This window comes from Sebastes fasciatus, chromosome 20, assembly GCF_043250625.1.
Source record: "Sebastes fasciatus isolate fSebFas1 chromosome 20, fSebFas1.pri, whole genome shotgun sequence".
NCBI classification, from domain to species: Eukaryota; Metazoa; Chordata; class Actinopteri; order Perciformes; family Sebastidae; genus Sebastes; species Sebastes fasciatus.
The window spans coordinates 10,542,609-10,563,904 of NC_133814.1; the positions used below are offsets into that span (position 1 = coordinate 10,542,609).

Below are 21,296 nucleotides of genomic sequence, written 5' to 3' on the forward strand. Positions count from 1 at the left end.
TCTCAGGCGGGACAAAGATCAGATGTTCAATCTCATCCTGTTACAGTTTGAGCAAACTGGGCGAACAGGCTCGGCTCAGTTTGGCTCCGTTTGAATGTATTTCCACTTATCAGCATGCTCTCATTTAGTGGAACAACCCGAACAGTTGTAGGGGAAGGAGGAAACAAATCCATGGGGAATCAGGTAATTAGTCACTGGATGGAGAGACAGAGAGAGAGAGAGAGAGAGAGAGAGAAAGAGAGGTGGTGGGTTGGGTCGTTACCCATAAACGCTGCCTCGCATCAGAGACAATTACCACAACCACAACAGTCCGCATCGGCGTCTCACACACACACACACACACACACACGTACATGTACAGTACCCTCACCTCAACCCGACGCCCTAACAACCACAACCACAAGTGCCTTCAACTGTCTGCCAATCTGTCTCTCACACACACACACACACACACACACATTAGAGAGAGGGCACGGGATGAATCAAGAAGGAGACGGAGCAGCGGCGTGTATTAGGAGACAAATCAGAAAGAGGTGTGTGTGTGTGTCTATTTATACAGCTGGATCTGAAGCACACGAAACACACACAGATGAAGACAATTTAAAAGCAGAAATCCCTCCATCTTTTTTTGCACTTTCACTCTCTGTAGTCATAATACATTTGGAGGAAGAAGAAACTTTCCCCTTCTAGACATTTATTTTCTCTCTTTCTGTCTCTCTTTCGTCCTCTCACTCACCCTCTCTCTCTCTCAGACAGGATATTTTTACAGTGTTTTTTTCTCTCTTTTTTTTTTTCTCCAAATCTTTTCTTGTACAACTGTAGATCAGCGGCCTTTCAGCCAGTCATAATAAAACACAGCTCATGTAAAGACTCGGGCTGGTTTCACAAGGCCCCCCCTGGCAGAGCAGACTCTCACACACACATACACCCACACACACACACACACACACAGCTGTGTACTTCTATCTTAGTGAGGGACACTCATTGACATAATGCATTCCCTATAGCCCCCTACCCTAACCTTAACCATCACAGCTAAATGCCTGACCCCAACCTTTACACTAATCCTAACCTAAACCTAATTCTAACCTGGACCTTAAAACCAAGTTTGAACCCTCACACAGACCTTTGAAGGTCCGTCCCAAAGAGAGGACTGGCCAAAATGTCCTCACTTTCCAAAAAAGTCCTCACTCTGAAGGTCTAAAACTCAAATTGGTCCTCACAAAGATAGTTGTACAAGAACACACACACACACACACGTCAAATAGAGACACACGTTGCTCACTATATAGGGCTGTGTATTGGCAAGAATCTGGCGATACGATACGCATCATGATGCAGGGGTTCAATTCAATATATTGCGAAGAACACACCACCATACAGTATGCATGAAATCTGAATTTAGAAAAAAAGTTAGCTGTAAACACTTACGCCACTTCCTGTCTCAGTTTACGTTGTTACGTTTGAGTGGAAGAGTCAATCGGCTGAAGATTGATTACAACACTACTACAAGTGGTCGGGGGTTTAAACATAACATAAAATGAACTGCTTTTGAGAATCGATACAGTATCACAAAACATAAAATATCACGATACTCGAGTGTATCGATGTTTTCTTACACCCCTACTGCTCACTGTACCTCATCTACCACAACACACATTAGAAGAGAAAGACAGTTTCCAGCTGAGCAGCCATGCATTTTTTGAAATTACATGAGGCATCTTGAAGTGTCTCCAAGGGCCATAAAAAGTTAACTCATATTAAAAGAAGACATTCAAAAAATTAGTCACACTGATTTCAAACAGTGGTGATATTGATAAGTAAGTTTAGTGGCGTAAATGCTCGGCATTCCTCGTTCACTTTCTTCCCACAGCTGTTCTTTAATCTCTCCACCCTTCCCCCCCTCCATTTCCCCATCTTTTTTCCATTTACTCATCTCCTTCCCTTTCCTCCTCTTTTCCCCTCTTTCCTGTCACCTCCCTCCCTCCTTCTCCACCTCTGTCTGTTTTCTGTTTTTGCGAGTTGAGGAGAAAATCACATTTTGCCCGTTCCCTCTGGCCTGCTGATATGGAAAATCATCTCGGAGGCCAGCCACTAACGTAAACCTTATTTCTGTCACCGTATTTTTTTTCCCCTCCTCCCTTTTCTTTTCTTCCTGCCCTCTGTTTCCGCCTTTGTTTTTTATCCTGATCCGCACATTCCCTTTCCATCTGTCACCGCTGCATCCTCCCGTAGCTTCCCGTAGCTCTGAGCACAAATGAAGCTTATGGGTAAATTCAGTTCAGGAAGACTAGGGGTGCAATCTCATTCATTCTCACTTATTCTGGGTCTCTCTCTCATGGGCTATTACTATGTCAGCTGATTATAGGCGTCTCTCTTTTCAGTGACCAATCAGATCTTGCCATATCTCCCTAAACCAATCACATCGTTGCTGTCGAAAGTTTAAAAAACATTCTCCTCTATGCTGTTTTCAGTGTCAGTATCAGCACAAACTGATGCCACCCTCCGCCACCCCATCACCTCCAGATTCATCACATCAGAGCAATCCTGCTCCACTTCATTCATCGGATCTGCATCAATCTTTTCACTACCACCATCACCAGTGTCTAGACACGGGGGGAATAATCCTAATCCAACTACGACATCACTTCCCCCTTATTATGTCACATTGGGTCTAAATCGCCAAAGACTGTTACTAGTAATAAATCACCATTCAATTCATACGAGCCTCTCCCGATTGAAATATTAGCCACAACACATGAGATATATCGGAGGAATAGTGAGCGAGATAAAACATAACAAACATTACACAAGCTCTGCTCATCAGTGGGTTTGGATTTTCTGATCAACCGCAGATCTATGTCAAAAAATTCAACTCTGACCCAAGTGGCATCGCGATTACACGCAGCTTATTACTATACGTGCGTATGTTATTTACCATAAATACAAGCTGCCGACTGAGAAAGCAGCCCCATTCAGTCTCCGCAGTGGTAATTAAAGTAGAAAATGTGTTCGTATGCCTCCCATTTTTTTCCCAGTTGGCATCATGACTTGGAAAAGTGTGTCAACACACAGGCAGCGAATCCTCCGATGTTGACAATCCAAGGTAATAAGAATCCGATTTATGAGTTTCTATTCATACTAATACAGTCAGCTGTGCTTACAGTGAGCAAAATCTGCTTTAGTTTATTTATGATTGACTGTAATGTGATTTGCTGAGGGGAAAATCCACTCAAAAACACTTAAACACTGTTTTAAAAAAAAAAAAAAAAAAAAAAAACGTGCTGGAAACATGCCTTGCTTTTCTGGGCAGGTTTTTGCTGCTTGGCATATTTTTGGTATTCTCATGGATAACGGGGCCAAACATAAATTTTGGGATGTCGTTATATTTCCAGCGCAGCCACAATGGAGTTTGATAGCAGCGAAGTCTGGAGATTGAACAGTATAAACGTCAGGATTTGGTGTCAGTGCTTCAGCGCTTCAGAGACGCCATTTTTACACTGATGTTTAACAGCCATACAGGGAGAGAAATCTACCTACAAAAGGCAAAGAAAATACTAAATTCTCCACAGAAAGTAGCTTTTTAACTGGGAAAGCTGTCACATCATTGCTGCTATGAAAAGTTGATTGAAATAACACCTATGATAGTGTGGGAATATTTCACGGGTGGAATTTTTATTTAACCCCAAAGGATAAAAGTTGCTTAAAGAAGTATTTCTTCACGAGAGCACTCATGTTTTCACACCTTTAAGGCACACTATGACAGTTTTAATCAAGGATGAATCCGCTCAAAAACGCTCGGCAGTCATGTTTAGAAAGAGTAACACTGTGAACGCTTTCATGCAAAAAATCCAAAGAAAGTGTCTCACGATGAAAAGCACCCAAAAAAACGTCAAGGTTATGTTCTCATTCTTGGATTATAACAGATCTGCTCTTGCATTTTATTAAACCAACTCATATACAGTACATGCGGTATGTTGCACGAGCCAAAGTGAAACAAAAAAATGACCCTGCACCCTCTTTTGTGCGTTTTGTCTCAGCAGCTGCTGAAGAGTGCTCGATGAAATCTACGGTGAAACAAAAACAGCCAGACAACAGATAACGGGCCAGACCGTCCCAAGGTTTTTTTTCACTGTTCTAAAAGGGAGAAAGGGAGGATGAGGAGGAGGATGAAGGAGCAAACAGGAAAGGAGAAAGGGAAAGACACCAGAAAGGAGATAGGGGAGAAAGAAGCAAACACAGATAAAGTAATGGAGTGATATTCTTCGCTGTAGCTCTGTGAATGGACTGCTGCTGATCAATACACACACACACACACACCTGGAAGGATGACGAGTTAAATCGATCGGCATCCGATTGAAGATCAATATCCTCTCGTGCTCTATTGTCACATTTGCCAATTAACAAAAGCCTCTGTCCACACACTGATATACTGAACTCTCTCGCACACACACGCGCTCACACACACATTTTCTTGACTCTGCCACCGGTGGCGACTACTGAGAGAGCTGGAGAGCCCGACAGTACAGTCTCAGTGTGTGTGTGTGTGTGTGTGTGTCAGAGGTTCTGACTCTCGTTAGCTTGGCTGTTACGCTTATTGCCGTACACTTGGCAACCTCTCGTCAGTCCGACCCTTTCATAAGCCTCCAACCACCAAGGGCCCTGGCACTGAGCCTTCAATCTGTGCGTGTGTGTGTGTGTGTCTGAGTGTGTGTGTGTGTCTGTGTGTGTGTGTGTGTGTGTGTGTGTGTGTGTATTTAGGGGCAGGAGTCAAGCCAGACCTTTCTGATCTGTTTTGACACCACGGAATTGCACAAGTGACAGGGCTACTCAAACAAGGCGGTTGTGGAAGGCGCTCACACACAGACACACACACACACACACACACACACACACACACACACACACAAAGGTCCGTAAAAGCATTATGGCACTGGGGGACACAAACACATTCAATGTGTGAGTAAGCACCCGAGCGGTGCTTACAAAGAATACGTTCAGGGGAGAAAAGGAGTTCTTTTGCTCGACTAGATCCGGATAGCATTTTTTCCTTCTGCTCTATCTTATTATTCATCAATTGACTCATTCATGTTAGAAGAGAGAGCAGGGTGTGCAAGCAAAAGCATGGCGTGTCGCCTGGGACGAGCGGCTGTACTGAATCGCATTACGGCGGGAAGAAGAGAGAGGACAGAGGAAGAGAAAGAGAGAGAGAGGAAAAGAGTGGAGGGGGAAAAAATGAGATGAAAGAGCTACAAATGAGAGATTTCCCTGTGAGGCGCATAAATCAGCAGACTATGAACAGCACAGCTCAAAGCCTGGCTCCCAGGCTGCGGACCAGAGCTTCACCATCCACACACACACACACACACACACATGCAGACACACACACTCCTTCTTCTATCTCTCTGCATGCACAAGACTACTGTAGTTACATCCCAATCTCGCTGCACCTACATGTGTGCGTTTACACCATCAAAAGCCAGCACGGATGCGAGGAGGCACATCATCTCCTGGCTGCGTGACGCCCGTGGAAATTACAGGAAATAAAAAAGCAGGAGGAATTAAATGAAGAGGGAAGAAAACATTGCACCTTGTGCCTGAAAAGCGTTTGTTTTTTTCCGTTCGGTGAAACGTGGCCCCACGAAATGCCCCAGTAAAGCGTGAGTGAGACGGAAAATGTTCCTGCGTTTTGACCGCAGACTTTTTGGGACGCTCCACACCCACCCACCCACGGCAGGAGGAAGGGCCATATATGGTCAAGGAGAGCAGGAACTCACAACACATGAGAGATTCTTAGGAAGCAGGAGGGAGAGGGGGGCGGTTGGAGTAAGTTTTTCCATGTTTTACCAAAGAAAACAGGGGGATTTTGGGGAATAGGGGTCATACGAGACTGGTTGTGCTGCCTGGGTCAGAATGAGACACAAATGGTACGTGCACACACACACACACACACTCACACACACACACACACACACACACACACTAATTAAAAGCATAAGGTTGCTGATATTTCAGGAAAGCCTGCGGTGAGACCCAATAATGCAATTCCGTCTAACTGCTGTGTGTATGTGTGTGTGTAGGGATGTGTGTGTGTGTGTGTGTGTGTGATGGCAACCCCCCAACCATAACCCCCACAGTTGCTTTGCCGCTCTGGTAAACAGTGAGGAAGCCTGTTCTGGGAGTTCTGGTCGTCCTCCAGTCCGACATGCCTGTGCCACGCCCCTGTGGTCCATTCAGTCTGCAGCCACAGCAAACACACACTCACTCACACACACACTCACTCACACACACTCACACACAGACTGTAATGATTTGAAGCTGCATGTGCCTGCTGCTGGATGAAATACACCGGGGAGGTCAAGACACCAGGAAGAGCACAAAGTGAGTCTAACAGAAAACATGTCACCGTGAGCGTATAGAGCAAAGTGGAGACGGAGATGAAGAGGTACACATGTGTGTCTTCATGAATCATATGATCTACTGAAGTTCAAACACGACACAAGTTCACCACTTATCAACATTTACTACTTTCTGGTTACATATTACAATCTACAGTACATTAGCACCACAATCCCTATTAACACACATGTTCTTTAGTGCTGCGTTATGTGGCTCTGTTACTTATTAACATGTATTCCTGATTATAATTATGGTTCAAGACCATGACAGTGGACGTGAACAATATGTGACGCAATGGTTCAATATTTGGCCCGAATGTGAAATAGTGTGTGCCAAGGAATGATTGTAGGAGATGAGACCAGTTTCCATTTTACAACATTTTAAAAAGTCTTTTAAGATTTGTTTCTCAGCTACAATAACTGATAAAGATGTTTAAGTACTAGAGCTGCCCCCTCTTGGTCGGTTAGTCGACCAAACGGTCGTTTTGGCTCTAGTTGACTAAGGTTTAATTAGTCGATTAGTTATTTTTCATAATTTTTTCATGCTGAATGACGTATTTCCAAGAGAATTATGAGCACATCTCTGGTAAATACATGATTTAAAGTGGTGCTTTTGTGTGATTATTTGTGGAGAAACTCAGTTTTACAGCTCTGTCGATTAAATCAACTAAACAATTAGTCGACAAAATAGTAGGAGTGTTAGTCGACTAAGAATTTCTTTACCCTAATTTGAAAATGATACGAAATGATAATTTTCTACCAGCTACTTTATTTATGTTATTAAGTTTTTCAATGATTAATAAGTGAGTTTAATAGCACTCTGTCTGCAGAACAGGCACGTTTTAGCATCTTTCAGCTCATTGTCGCAGCTTTCTAGTCCGCAACTCACTGCTCTCATAGCGTTTCCAGACGCAGCTGGAAAAAACGCTCTAAAAACCTACTGCACCAAACGGCAGACAATGTTAGCAACGAGCTCTTGAACATAGCGGAGCATTTAGCAGCCAAATATATAAACAGGAGTTGGTGGAGACCAAAAATAGAGCTAAAAAGAAACTGAATATTTGACGAACATTCATCAAGTGGACACTATGGTTGGGTATCAGTACTCGATACCTTTAAGGTATACATTGAAATAACCAAGTAGTATCGAAACTTCTCCAGTCAAATAACACCTGCAATCGATCCTTTTGTACCTAGTTATAGAAAACAATGACAATTTGTATGGTTTTTGCTCGCAGCAAATCACCTCAAGCATTTTTTGATTCAATGTGATGTGTGATCGGCCTACTACCGCAGCAACTACAACCCAAACTGCCGGAATTGCCTGCAAAGGCTCTGAACATGGAGATGTATGAGCCGGCGGTGCGAACAACGCCAACAACGGAAACAGTGCTGACATTTTAACCTAACCAAAAAAAAAAGGAAACCAATTGCGAAATCCACAAAGTACGTGTAACAAATACAGCAAATACTTTGTCTATACTTAATTAATTGTTCAAAATGAATGAGTATGAATGAATTAAGAGGCGTTTTATACATTTGTGCAGGAAAATGTTTAAGACGAAGGCAAGTTCTTAGATTTAGGGTAAGATTTCAGGAGTCCCTGTGCGTTTGTACGTTTTATAGAAGGAAATGTGAGATGAGTCATGCAGAAATTGAAGCATTTCGGTGAGAACTGACAACTTGTTTTGTGATTGTGGCCTCAGATTTGCAGCAGCGGCGCAGCGCGATCCTGCCTCAGATAAACTTAGCTCAGACTCACAGTGGAAACAAACACACCTACGCAGCAGAAGCAAAGCATGCCGGGCGGACGACAACATCCTTTAACCAGCAGAGCCAGCTGCTGAAGTGTCCTTCAGCAAGACACTGAATCCCTCCCAGCTCTGCCGCCGCCGCTGTAACTGACCCTGCAGTCTGATCCGCCTGCAGCCGAGAAAAGGTGAATATCCCTACGGGGATCAAATATCACGTTATTATTACAGTGTGCTACTTACAAGCCATCTACAGTGCTTCCTTCAATCCCACACCACGGCGGAGAGTCATATCTCAGTATCACTGGAGCAGGATGTGTGTGTGCGTCTATGTATAACTGTGTGTGAGTGTTCAACCACGCCGCTCCGTATCACCCTCCATCATCGTGAGTTGAGGGGTTGTGGTTCCTAGAGAAGCACTTTACTTAAATTAGACCCTCAACGGCTCGACATGCAGGTGTCAGCGTGTGTGTCTGCATGTGTACTGCATGTGTGTGTGTGTGGGCGTCAGACAGTCAGTGTGTTGCCAGCGTGTGTGTGTGTGTGTGTGTGAGGGGGAAGAGACTGAATAAGAGAGAAGAGCGGGATCAGCAGACAGCGAAAACGAGAGAGAGGCAACAAGGGAGCGAGAGAGAGAGGGAAGGAGTGAGCGACGGAGGGAGGTGGGGAGGGTTACGGCGAGCGAGCGAGCAGGCGAGAGAGGATGGGAGCCTGTGACAGAGCGAGAGAGTGAGACATAGAGAGAGACAGCAGGTGAGAATAACCTAGTGTGACCTTATTTCAGCATGGCTTTTCCATTCTTTATATTCCCTCATTGCTGTAATATTTACACAGGAATAAAAGATTATTGGAGAGATCCACGGAGAGGAAATAAAGATGAAGGAAAGGAAAATAAACGAGAGAAAGAATGGAGAACAGGAGGCTGGAGGAGTGGAGGAGGGGAAAAAAGATTTCAGGGCTGCAAATAAGAATTCTTTTCATTGTCGATCACTATGCCAATTATTTTCTCAATTATTCAATGAATCATTTTGGTGTGTGAAAATTGAAAAAAATAGTGAGAGATGCCTATCACAATTTGTCAGAGGCCAAGGTGATGTCTTCAAATGTCTCGATTTCTCCAACTAACACTAAGACGTTCAATTGACAATTATATTAAACAGAAAAAAGCTGAAAATCTTCACTTTTGAGAAGCTGGAACCAGCGATTGTTGGGCATTTTCGTTGTGCAAAGAAATGTCTGAAACGGCTGATTGACTATTAAAATAGTTGCATTTCATTTTCTGTCAATTGACTAATCGGCTTCAGCCCTATGCTTTCATTAAGAGGGAGAAATAAAGGGTGACATCAAATTAACACATATAAATTACGCCCAAACAAATTAAACGCTAAAACACACCTTTATTCCAGCACTATTTTTCTCCACTATATCCAAAAAAGAAAGCTGAGAAAAACCATGAGGACGTACAGACAGACTGGACATTGAAACATGTAGACGGAGGCGAATATAGAACTGAAACAATTAGTCAATTACCTAAGTAGTTAACTATTTTGATGATTTATTATTCATTTAAGTCATTTGTTAAAGCAAAAATGCCAAACATTTCCTAAATCCAGTTTCTTATTTGTGAGAAACTGCTGCTTTACCGTGTCTTATGATTATAAACTTAATCTGGACTGTTGGGCAATCTGGGCTGTAAAAAGTGTTCTGCAGATTAATCAATAATGAAATTAATCGTTAGCCCTAATTCAATATTATCTTTTATTGTGTTTCAGCAGAAATATATTGCGATAATATAATAATGTCATGTTATTGTTCCACAAATGTGTAACGCACAAAAGCAGAACACGGTTAATTTCTTTTTTTTATATTGTTATATATACAATTTTGTATTGTGATATACAGTATTAACATAGGGCTGGGCAATACATCGATATTATATAAATATCGTGATATGAGGCTAGATATCGTCTTAGATTTTGAATATCATAATATCTTAATATGGCATAAGTGTTGTCTTTTCCTGGTTTTCAAGGCTGCATTACAGTAAAGTGATGTAATTTTGGGAGCATACCAGACTGTTCTAGCTGTTCTAATATTTGCCGTTACCCACTTAGTTATTATATCCACATTACTGATGATTATTTCTCAAAAATCTAATTGTGTAAATATTTTGTGACAGCACCAATAGTCAACCCTACAAAATCGTCGCAATATCGTGGTATATTATGGTATTTGGTAAAGAAAAATACCTTGATATTTGATTTTCTCCTTATTTCCCAGCCCTATATTAATATAAATAATGATAATGAACCTAATGGCTCTCTAGAAACAAACTGTGTTTTGAGACAGAGCTTCACATCCTAACTGGATGCACCAATTATACACACTTAAGAGAACAATATTTTACACAAAGCCAGCATCGTGTACATCCAGAAATCCGACAAATGAGGGTAAACAGGCTGACATTTTCAGCAAAATATGTATCCACATGCCACAACTGAAGAGAAAACCCGCTCCTTTGTTCTACTGTTTTCTGTTATATATGCACAGGATTGTACTATTTAGGATATTTGTCTTCTTGTGATTATTTATCTATTTATTCTTATGAAGTATTGTATTAAACATGTAATTTAGCTTCGGTAATAATGTTAACATCCATGCCACTAAAGCATATTTGATTTTTTTTTTTTAAAGACAAAGCAGAAACAAATGGAAGAGCTGATAAAACACAGACGAGACCAACGCTAAGAGGTTCTGGTGAAGCAAGGCGTACACACACACATACACACATACAGGCAGCAGTGAGCACACACACTCATGCAAAAGCAGAGATAAGTGCACACTCACGCACACAATAGAGGTCCCTATATTATGCATGCACGCATGCTTCCAAACATTACAAAAACACACATCAAAACGACCGGAAAAAGACAGTAGGCGGTTATTAAAGAGACAAAAGAGGAAAGTAGAGAGAAGGAGAAGAGACACTTTACCAGCAATCAAAGACGAAGAGGAGAAGAGACGGAGAGAAGAAGAAGAAGTAGAGGGAGAGACATGCAAAAAGGGAAGAGTGTGCTTCTAATCAGCCCGGATCCAAAATTTAGACAGGCACACACAGAGGCACAAGCAGTCCCAGTAGGATTAGGACCTCAGCACTGTGTGTGTGTGTGTGTGTGTGTGTGTGTGTGTGTGTGTGTGTGTGTGTGTGTGTGTGTGTGTGTGTGTGCGTGTGCGTGTGTGTGTGTCCCACGAGACTGATTAGCCATGAATGACTGATGACGGATCTTTGTTGTTGTTGTTTTTTTTGTCCCTCTCTCTCTCTCTCTCTCTCTCTCTCCTTGTTTTCTTTCTCACAACTCTCAGCTCGGGCAAGAGCATGGGAGGGGATTCTCACACACACACTCACACACACCCACACATATATATAAAGCTGCACACGGCTCCATGTATATTCAACGAAGCCTCCTGAATATACTTAATGCTTTCATGTGTGTCACTGTGTAACGATCCATGCTGTTCCACACAGCTGCTTCTCTCTTTTTCTTACTCTCATACCCCCCCGTCACCCACACACACCCACACACACAGATATGAACCTTTTTCCTATTTAGGAGCACATTAGCTGTCTTTCACACCAAAACACTCAATCTGTCCAATCAGCGGTGTGACTTGAAGGGCCCAGGATTCAGGAGGCAGTCCGACCACTCTCGCCTTCTTTAACCTCACCTCCAGATGAACCTTGCAGGCCCCCTCCATCCATCTGAGCGCCTGACAGCAAAACAAACTGGACATAGACCCGCCTGAATGGAGGCCATTACAATATGAATGAGCTGAAATGAATCGAATGGAGATCCGAAAACACAACAGCAGAGGAGAAAAAAAAAGGGCCCCGGCTGAGTCAAACAACGAGTCAGCTCGAGTGACGATGAGTCAGGCATAAATGTGACCCCGTAGACGAATAAAAAGCCGGGGTCGGTCTCAGGTGTCGGTCGCCGCTCGCGATAAGGGTTGCCGTGGTTGCACCGCCTCGCTTTTTGTAGTATGCATTTTTTTTCAGGGGGTGCAGACCTGTGGATGTGTCGAGACTGTGACATCATGTCTGTCTGCCCCCCCCCCTACCCCAGCAACCTCCTTTAAGTGATGTCACCTCTCTGTCACGTCGCGTAAACAGGGGATTGCCTTGACCTCTCTGAGGCAGTGGAAAGCCATAAAATAGCAGGGAATTATAGTGTCTACACACACATTGGTGCACACACGAATGGCTTCCTTTTCACGCATCTTGCACTGTTAAGAATTTCCCAGTAAAATAACAGTAAAAAACTGGCAGCAGGGTTGCCTTTATGTTACTGTAAAATTAACAGTATTATACTGTCGCTGAAATTTACAGTTTTGTACTGTTAATGAAAAATACAGTTTGAACTTTAGTATTTTACAGTTAATTTACTGTTTAAAGATACATTATATAGCTGTTTTTCACCTTTCTTTTACATTATCTTACTGATAATGCACTATTTAGGTTGTATTTTTTACATACATTTTAATAAACATTATGTTTTGCCTAGATGAATAGACTTAGCAGGTTACAGACATAGGAACAGTCACACTAAATACACTTAAAGGCACTTGTTAGGAAGAAGGCTATAATAGACTTGTTGACACTTTTCCCAAAATGTCTGTCTCTAGCTGCTACAAGCACAGAATGCAAACCATAACAACATGTGAGTGAAGAACAATAAAGCTAATTCACTGATTTTACCAACATGCACAATGTACAAGCCTCACATGTGCAGATCAGGTCCCAGAATTAAAGAAATACTGCATGAAACTGTTACTGATGATACTTTAGACAGTTGATCAGCAGTAAAGTGCTGTTTTTTAAGAATGCATTATAGTTCAGTTAAAAAACGGCCTATGAGCGTAATTTAACAGGTTTTCTTTTGTATTAACAGTCAAGCACTGTTTTTAGCAATAACAGGTTAATACTGTTGAAATCCTGCTGTAAATTAACAGCAATTGTTTACAGTGTACACACACATTTGTGCACACACCAATAGCTTTCTTTTCACGCATCTTGTGACTGTTTCATGCATTCATTGCATGAATAGCAGCCACGTATTCACATAAAACACCTTACATTGTGTTTCTAAATGAACACACACAGCTCCCCCCTCCTCCCGTACAGAGTAAGAAGCTGTTTTAGCCTTGTGTTTTGCGGGCTGTTTAAAATGTCATTTTTCTCTCGTTTCTCCGACTTCAAAAGGCGCCGCGCTGAGCTCTCACTCCCTCTTGCCAAATCCTCCAATCGTTTCTGATTTAGTGAGTTGGCCATGGGCCGAGTAGCACCGGGACGGGCCCGTTAACAACCGGCCGAATGGTGATGGGGGGAGGCGAGAGGAGAGGAGGGGGAGAAACAAATGAGGCGATGTGGAAAAGGAGTGGAAGCAGGCTGAAATTGAGACAGAAATAGGAGGAGTGCTGAGAGAAGCTGGTCTGCTAACAACGCGAGGAGGCGATGGGTGTGTGGGGAGTTAGACAGAGATGGGAGCTGGATATAAGAGGTGGGGGGATCGATTGAGAAGAGAAGAAGAGGGGGGGGGGGAGGTAGGATGGCTGTGAGGAGGAAGGAGGGCTGGAGGACCACTCGAAAAGCTGAGAGGAGCCAACGCAGAGTGAAGGGGAAGTGAAAGAGGAAAGCAGAAGGAGAGGAGGAAGAGGGAGGGCGAGCATGTGGTCAAAGAGGAGCGAGGAAGACGGGTGGAAGGGAGGTCTGGCTGGCCAGAGAGGGACAGAAGAAGAAGAAGAAGAAGAAGAGAGAGAGAAAAAGAGCACATGGACACAGGAAGTCTGGCGCTTTCCATTCACATGCCAAGTCATCAGATGGCGGTGTGTGTTCACACCCCGGAGATGTCGCAACCAAACGCGCCCCACTCCCTTCAAATCACTGCTACCGACAATAAGCAGCTGTTCACATGTTGGATGAGAGTTGGAGATGAGACAAAAGTCTTCTGTCAGAGCAAGCAAATGTGCTTCAGAACAAACGCTTCGCTCCAAAACTCCCAACATTAAAAAGAGTTAATATATTCTCTTTTTTTTTTTATCTCTCAGTTGATGTGACCTTTCAGACGGCTCAAATCTCGGTCACAGTTACTCCAGAGGTCAATTTGATTAGACGCAGTGAAACATTCAGGAATATATTGAAATGATGTGGCGTAGTTTTGCTTGAAATATCAAAGCGTACACAAGAGAGTCTAATTTGTAATGGAAATGCCTTTAATGACTTTACTTAATGACTTAATGCCTTTAATGCGTCAACGCGTTTCAAACAGTCAGACTCTTTAACTGATTTCTTTGGCCTCGCTGCATATTTTTATTTTAAGTTGAGATAAGTGCAGCACTGATGTGGGTATAAAATCTTTTTTTTTTAAACTGTGTGTATGTAAAATGTGTTTTTTATAGAATTTGTAGTGGAGTGAGTTTCACATTACTGTTGGGTTATTTAGACAAACTAAAATATGGTTATTTTGACCCAACATGCTTTACCTTAAAACTGTCACAAATGTAGTAAATAGTAAATAAATAAAATAAATGGTAAGCAGTATATAGTAAGTTTAAAAAACCTTATTTGAGTTTGGGTAAATAAACCAACAGTAATATTAAAAAACAACAACACTGGCTTTCATTCCATGGCTACTAAATTAACCCAGTAGTGCGTCGGTGCAATATTTAGATTTTAAGTGAAGCCTATTTGTGTTTTTTTCCTTAAAAATTGAACTGAATTGACAGTTTACACCAATCGTAGCTCGGCTGGCTGCAGCCTCCACCAGCTGTCTCCAGCACACAGGGGGTCGTCTTGCACGCTGCACCCGGGATGTGCCCCTTGTACCCTGGGTAGTGCTGGTGAGGTGAAGAGGGGGGGGTCTGTCTGAAGCTCATCCACTGCTGACTCATCTCACATACACACACACATACAAGCAAGCGTCTCCTCTCTCTCTCTGGCGGATGGCTGGCCAGTGGGTGCCGTCAGGCAGTGGTAATCTGACTGGATTACCAACCAGGTGGAAACATTCAGCCTCTCGACTCCCTCTACTCCTCCTCCTCCCTGACTTCCTCTGCTCCATCCATCTATCATTTACATGCTCATATTCTCTCGTTTCACCCTGTTCTTTCTTTCTCATGTAGGACCTTTAACATAATCAACACCCTACACACACACAGACACACACAAACACACAAAGATATCTGCACGACAGACCTTTGTGTCTCTAATCGTACAAGCATACACAGAAACTTCCAGACCCATGCATACACACACACACACACACACACACACACACACACACACACACACACACACACACACACACACACACACACTTCATATTTTCTCCCTACGTCATGCAGGTTGTTTGTGTGTGAAGGTGTGTGCAGGTAGGAGGGTGAAGGGGCGTGTCTCTCATCTGTGCTGCCGTGACGATCAAAGCCAACGCCGAGAAACTTCCAAGAGAAGAGAGACATTACTGACAGCCTCGTGATGAATGGACAGGGTGGCTGCATGTAACACACGCACACACACACACACACACACACAGAGCTACACACATTTATGGCAAAGAATCACAGGATTTCGCTGCAGGATCTTATGCTTCGCGAACAAGACTGAACAGGAAGAAGGAAAAGGAAGGAGAAAAGAAGAAGAAGAAGAAGAAAAAGGTCAAAGAGGAGAGGCCACCGAGAGGTTATCTAGTCCTACCAAAACATTCTGATTATTACTTTTTTCAAAGCACAGAACACAAGTAGCTTAAGATAGAAACCCTTTAAGGACTGTGTGTGTGTGTGTGTGTGTGTGTGTGTGTGTGTGTGTGTGTGTGTGTACAGCTGTGCATGTGTGCACACATGTGACATGAATGGGTGCTCTTTCTGTCTGTATTACTAGGTCATATACACACACACACACACACACACACACACACAGTCATGTAAACAAAAACCGTCTGCTGTCTGGGAAGTAACACACCTGTTCAATGACAAGCTTCGCCACGCCCTCCATAATACTGCACACCTGTGCTACTGCAGGCTAAACCTAACCTTAATCACACACACACACGCACACATACACACTTGCACAACTACTGCCCAGGGGCTAACATCACAGAAAAAAAAAAGGGGAAGAAAGAGAGGGAGACTGGAATAAAAGCAGAGCAGTGAAACAGGGAGGGGGAAAGAGAGACAAAGGCTTTCCCACTGCTCCTATCAGTAATCTAAACGCCTGTGTAATATCATTGTGGGGTTTTATCAAATGGGGGTGCTGAATCTTATGGCGTTGGTATGCGCCTGTCATTCCATCACCTTGTCAAGCGAGACCACATTCAAGCAGACACCATGCTGATCTAAATAAGAGGCTTCGGCAAATTGATGGATTGCAGGTTTTTCCGGGATATGAAGAAACGGGGGAATGAGAGTTTTTTTTTTTTACTTTGAATTACTGTAAGTGATACACCCGGTTTGTGAGAAGGTAAAAAAATGTGTGTGTCTCTTTCCAAAGATCTGAAGCAAGGCCCCCCTCCTCTCTCCTGCCCTGGTATGGCCAACCCCACATCATATCTACCCCCTGTGCCGAGGCCTAGGGCCAGGCATACAGCTTTCTGAATCTCTAAGGGGGGCAAGCACAAAGGTAACCCCCATCCTAACCTCCCAGCAAACACACACACACACACACACACACACACACACGTACCCCAACCCCCCATCCCAAAACAACAATCCTCTATGCCCATCATGTCAGTCAAAACCCCATCAGGGACATGCATGGAGAGTCTGGATATCTGGAATCTCAATACAGTGTCATGCACCTTGAGACCCAGTGAGAGGCCCTCTTGAATATATTTCAATAGCATTATCACCCCGCATTACTACGCTTTTTTTTTTCCCCTTTCAACATTACAGAATCATCTTTAAATTGGTCCATAATATATGTCAGCGGGCAGCGATATCAGTCAAAGTGGAGCATAATCTGTTTAAATCGTTATGCAAGTTGTGTTTGTTAAAACAAACCTCACCGTCAGGTTAGAGGTTTAAAAAATGACAGATTTGTGGTAAAACCATTTCAGTCAAATTCAAAGGAGACATGCGGCTAAATGTCTCATGAAATATGGAAAATGTTCTGTTAATATAAAATAAATTAAATTATTGTGTAATATATTTTAATATAATGTTGAACTGTAATTATGTAAATTATTTTATATCTCTATTTATATTATTTCCCCCTATAATATATTGTGTACACATTATATAACAATAACACATTTATTAAACATATATAATATATTTTAGAATTATTTTTTTTTAAATTGTAAATTGTGAAAAATAAGAAATATACATCCTGTACTATTAGTCCTACATATATAGTCAAATAATTACAGAAAATTAAAGCATATACATAAGCTACTGTACATGCACAAATACAGTTATAGCAGCCTAAAAAAATACACAAGATCTTAATTTTAGAGTCATTAATAGTGTTTTAAGAATATTCCTGTTGACAAAACAAGCTAATAAAAATATAATTATTTTTAAATCATCCATGTGAAGCAGCCAAGATCAGAAACAGGACCTATAACACACCAGATGTCAAACTGGTTCTGTTTCTATTTCTGTGCGCTGAGCTTTAATGTGTTTGACCGGAAATGTGGAAATTATTCTATTTTATTAAAACATTTTAAGAGTTAAAATTGCGCACCGGACGTCTGCGTCGATTTTCTTTTTTTGCTGTTGTGTAAAAAACTAATGAATATGCAAATGAGTGTGGAGACAGAGGATGTGTGGATATATCAGTCATTCATAGGAGCCTCTGCGTCTATTTAAAGAAGCCGCTGCATTTTGATAAATGATAATTAATGAGATTTCTCATCGGGCACGTTTATACGTTCATCCAGTGAGTCCAGTTTATAGACACCGTATGATTTGGAGCAGAAGCTTTCTTTCTATTCTCTCTCTCTCTCTCTCTCTCTCTCTCTCGACACACACACACACACTCATACCCCCCCACCCCCTCCCCTATTGAGACAGGATACCAAAGCTACTTGTTAAATCTAATGCATGCACTGTCAACCCATTCGCACCCCGTCACGTCCCAGCTCAATATAGAAACCGGATTTTCTGGTATTACCCTCACCTCTATTAGCCAGACCTCCCCCACCCCCCCCACCCCCATCTCCAGTCTGAGACCAGTACAAACCAGCATGTAGCCTCCAGAACCAGCACCAAACCCACCATGCTCCTGGAGCCACAACCACCACAGAAACCCTAGTGAGCTAATAGCTTTTAATTTATTGTTTAATGGGAAATATAAGCAGCGGAATTACCCAATTCTAATTAATTACTTCAAATGGCAATGATTAGTACTTTTACTAATTGATGAAAGCATATACATCTATGACAAGATTATGCTTTTTGGAAACGCCTTATAATAATCCCTGTGTGAGAATAATCCTGGAATATTTCTAAAAATCATGAGTTTTTTTTAAATAAAGAAGGGAGTATGTATGCCGTAAATTTAGAGTTAATCTAATTTGCCAAGTTTCTTTAAGAGGGAAAAACGTCCCATGGTGTGTTTCCATATTTTTGCTTTTACGCACGACACTAAACTGGTAAATTATATTTATTTTCTATATATAACACACAGAAAGCAGTCATAAACAGTTCATTAAATAAAGTAAAACTATTTGCTAATTTCTAATTGCCCACTTTTCTGAGCAATTTCCTTCCACAGTAAATTCGTCCCAAAGAGCTTTTTCCCAAGTTTGTAATATGGAGAACATATGCTTCAGACAAAAAGAGAGGATCTGATTTTTTTTTTTTAAACCCACACTTGTCATTTTTACACACGTGAACAAAAAGAGCTTGCATGTATTCAAAAAAACGTACCTGAGTGCGGACCCATGGAGAGGTGGGACGAGTAGTATTTCCCTGGCTGGAAGTGAGCCGGGTGCTGCACGGAGCCGTGGCCGCCTGGAGTCATCCGAGACGCGGCGCTGTGAACTAGCGCGCTCCGCTCCGTCAGGAGGTGGTGCGGAGGAGGAGCGAAATCTCGGCTTTCCATCGATAAATCCCAAATGCAAAAGTAAAATCCGGAGGTCTCAGGCAAACCCAGATGCAAATAATCCCTTTTATGAACTTCGGGCTCCCCTCGCATTGAGCGGAGTGTTGTCTTTGCAGGGTAGAAACTGAGTCCCCGTCATGTCCTACAAAAGAGAGAGCAAGGAGACGCGTCAAAGCGCTGACAATAATGAGCCAACCAGGGGATGTTAGAGCTGAAGAAAAAGGGCTGGAGCTGAGAGAGACAGTCGCTGTTCATGTTTTAGACAAAACAAGCAGCATTTTTTTACAAAAGAAATTCAAATTTCACAAAAAAACACAATTTACTAGTCTGGTGCTGTCTATGTTGCATTTAAAGACGACTTATGCCAGCTCAGGAGGGTGAGTTCTGCAGATAAAAAAAGGTGGTTGAACTGACTTTATGTGGATTTTACCCTGCACCTGAGCTGAGCGACAGTCGCTGTTCGTGTTTTAGACAAAACAAGCAGCATTTTTTTTACAAAAGCAATTCAAATTTCACAAAAAAACACAATTTACTAGTCTGGTTTTCAAGATTCAAGATTCACTGTATTGTCATTTCACTTGAGTATTTGCATGCACAGAATAATGACACGAAATATTGTTTCTCCCAACTCCCTTCTCAGTGCATTAAAAAGGATAGAATAAATAAGTATTAAAATTAACATACCTAAAAATAAAAATAGAAGAATAAAATAAGTAAACGTTTTGGGAACAATTTCATACAATTTGCAGTCATACACCAAATTTGCAGTCGTGTTTAGCAGCAGAGAAAAGTGCATTTATGTCCATTGTAATGTGCTGTTTTGCATTACTGTTCCAAAAATTGTCTTTTGACATGTGACTAGCTTTAAAAAACGGTTTCTGTGTTGATGCTGGGGGGTTGGATGTGAGTGTGTGTCCATTTACAATGTCTATGTCTATGTCGCATTTAAGGACGACTTATGCCAGCCCAGGAAGGTGAATTCTGCAGATAAAAAAGGTGGTTGAACTGACTTTATGTGGATTTTACCCTGCACCTCATCGTTGGCCCCAACAGAGGAGTTTCCCCCCCCCCCCCCTCTTCCTCATCCTGTGACCAAACACGATGCAAATAAGCTTTCTTTATCAGCGAAAAGAATGGAAAAGGAAAAGGGGGTAGATCTGGCACAGGTACAAACACAAATGGTGCATTTACAGTCTCTCTCGATGAAGGACGAGTTAAGTCTTTAGACTGAGCCAGGACTGGTCATAAACAAGCTTGGACCTCGAGGGGCTCTTGCACTAAAAAAATATGAAGAAAAAAAAACCCATTTGCGCAATACTTATGAGCAAGAATGCAACAAACCCTAAATTATGGCGACTAATATATCTAATCCTCCCAAACCTCAGAAGTCCCCATAGTGGCTAAAATCCAGAACACGTTTCTGCTTTGATTAATGGTTGTTGTTTATGTAAATTAAGTTTGATTTCTTTTTCCTCATTCAGTTGTCATAAAAATCGGATCCACTGTACGTCCATTTAACATGTGGTTGTGTCACTTTAGACGACAGGATATTCTTAAAAAAAAATTTAATAACACATTATATAAGATCCAGTAGCCACACATTTACCTTGGATCATATATGATGTATAGCTTTTATAAATTACATTTTATTGATGGCTGTTTTTTTATGCATTAACCAAACTTGTTTCACCTTCAATGTTTGGCTTTTTTTCCCCTATTTGGCACCGTTGGATTCTTATTTGTGGTGCTTATTAATAAAAAAACAGCTATTTCTGTCAACTCCTACTGGGGTCAGCAGCAGTGGCCTCCTCCTTGGCAATGGTAAACACCATGCATCTCCATGCTACATATATACAGTATATATATATATATATAGGCTGCACTGTAATCACAAACACAAATCAAATCACCTTTTATGCTCCAAGTGCGAAAGAGCTGGGGCAATAAACAGCGAAATAGACTCGGAAATCATCGACTTTATATGTATGCCTTATAGCCCAGGTCGTTTACTTAAATAGGGCTCCACGTGACGCTCAGATAGTATGCAAT

General features: G+C 42.0%; 1 protein-coding gene across 4 annotated transcripts in view; it reads right to left on the reverse strand.

Annotated features, from left to right (window-relative positions):
- Window positions 1-21,296, reverse strand: part of bahcc1b (BAH domain and coiled-coil containing 1b) — a 100,584-nt gene that overhangs the window by 36,157 nt on the left and 43,131 nt on the right. For all 4 annotated transcript variants that reach the window (XM_074619702.1, XM_074619703.1, XM_074619704.1 and 1 more), the window contains exon 2: window positions 19,073-19,389. In XM_074619702.1, coding sequence (XP_074475803.1) covers window positions 19,073-19,340 — 268 coding nt within the window. In that variant the 5' untranslated portion in view covers window positions 19,341-19,389. The remainder of the gene's footprint in view (window positions 1-19,072; window positions 19,390-21,296) is intronic.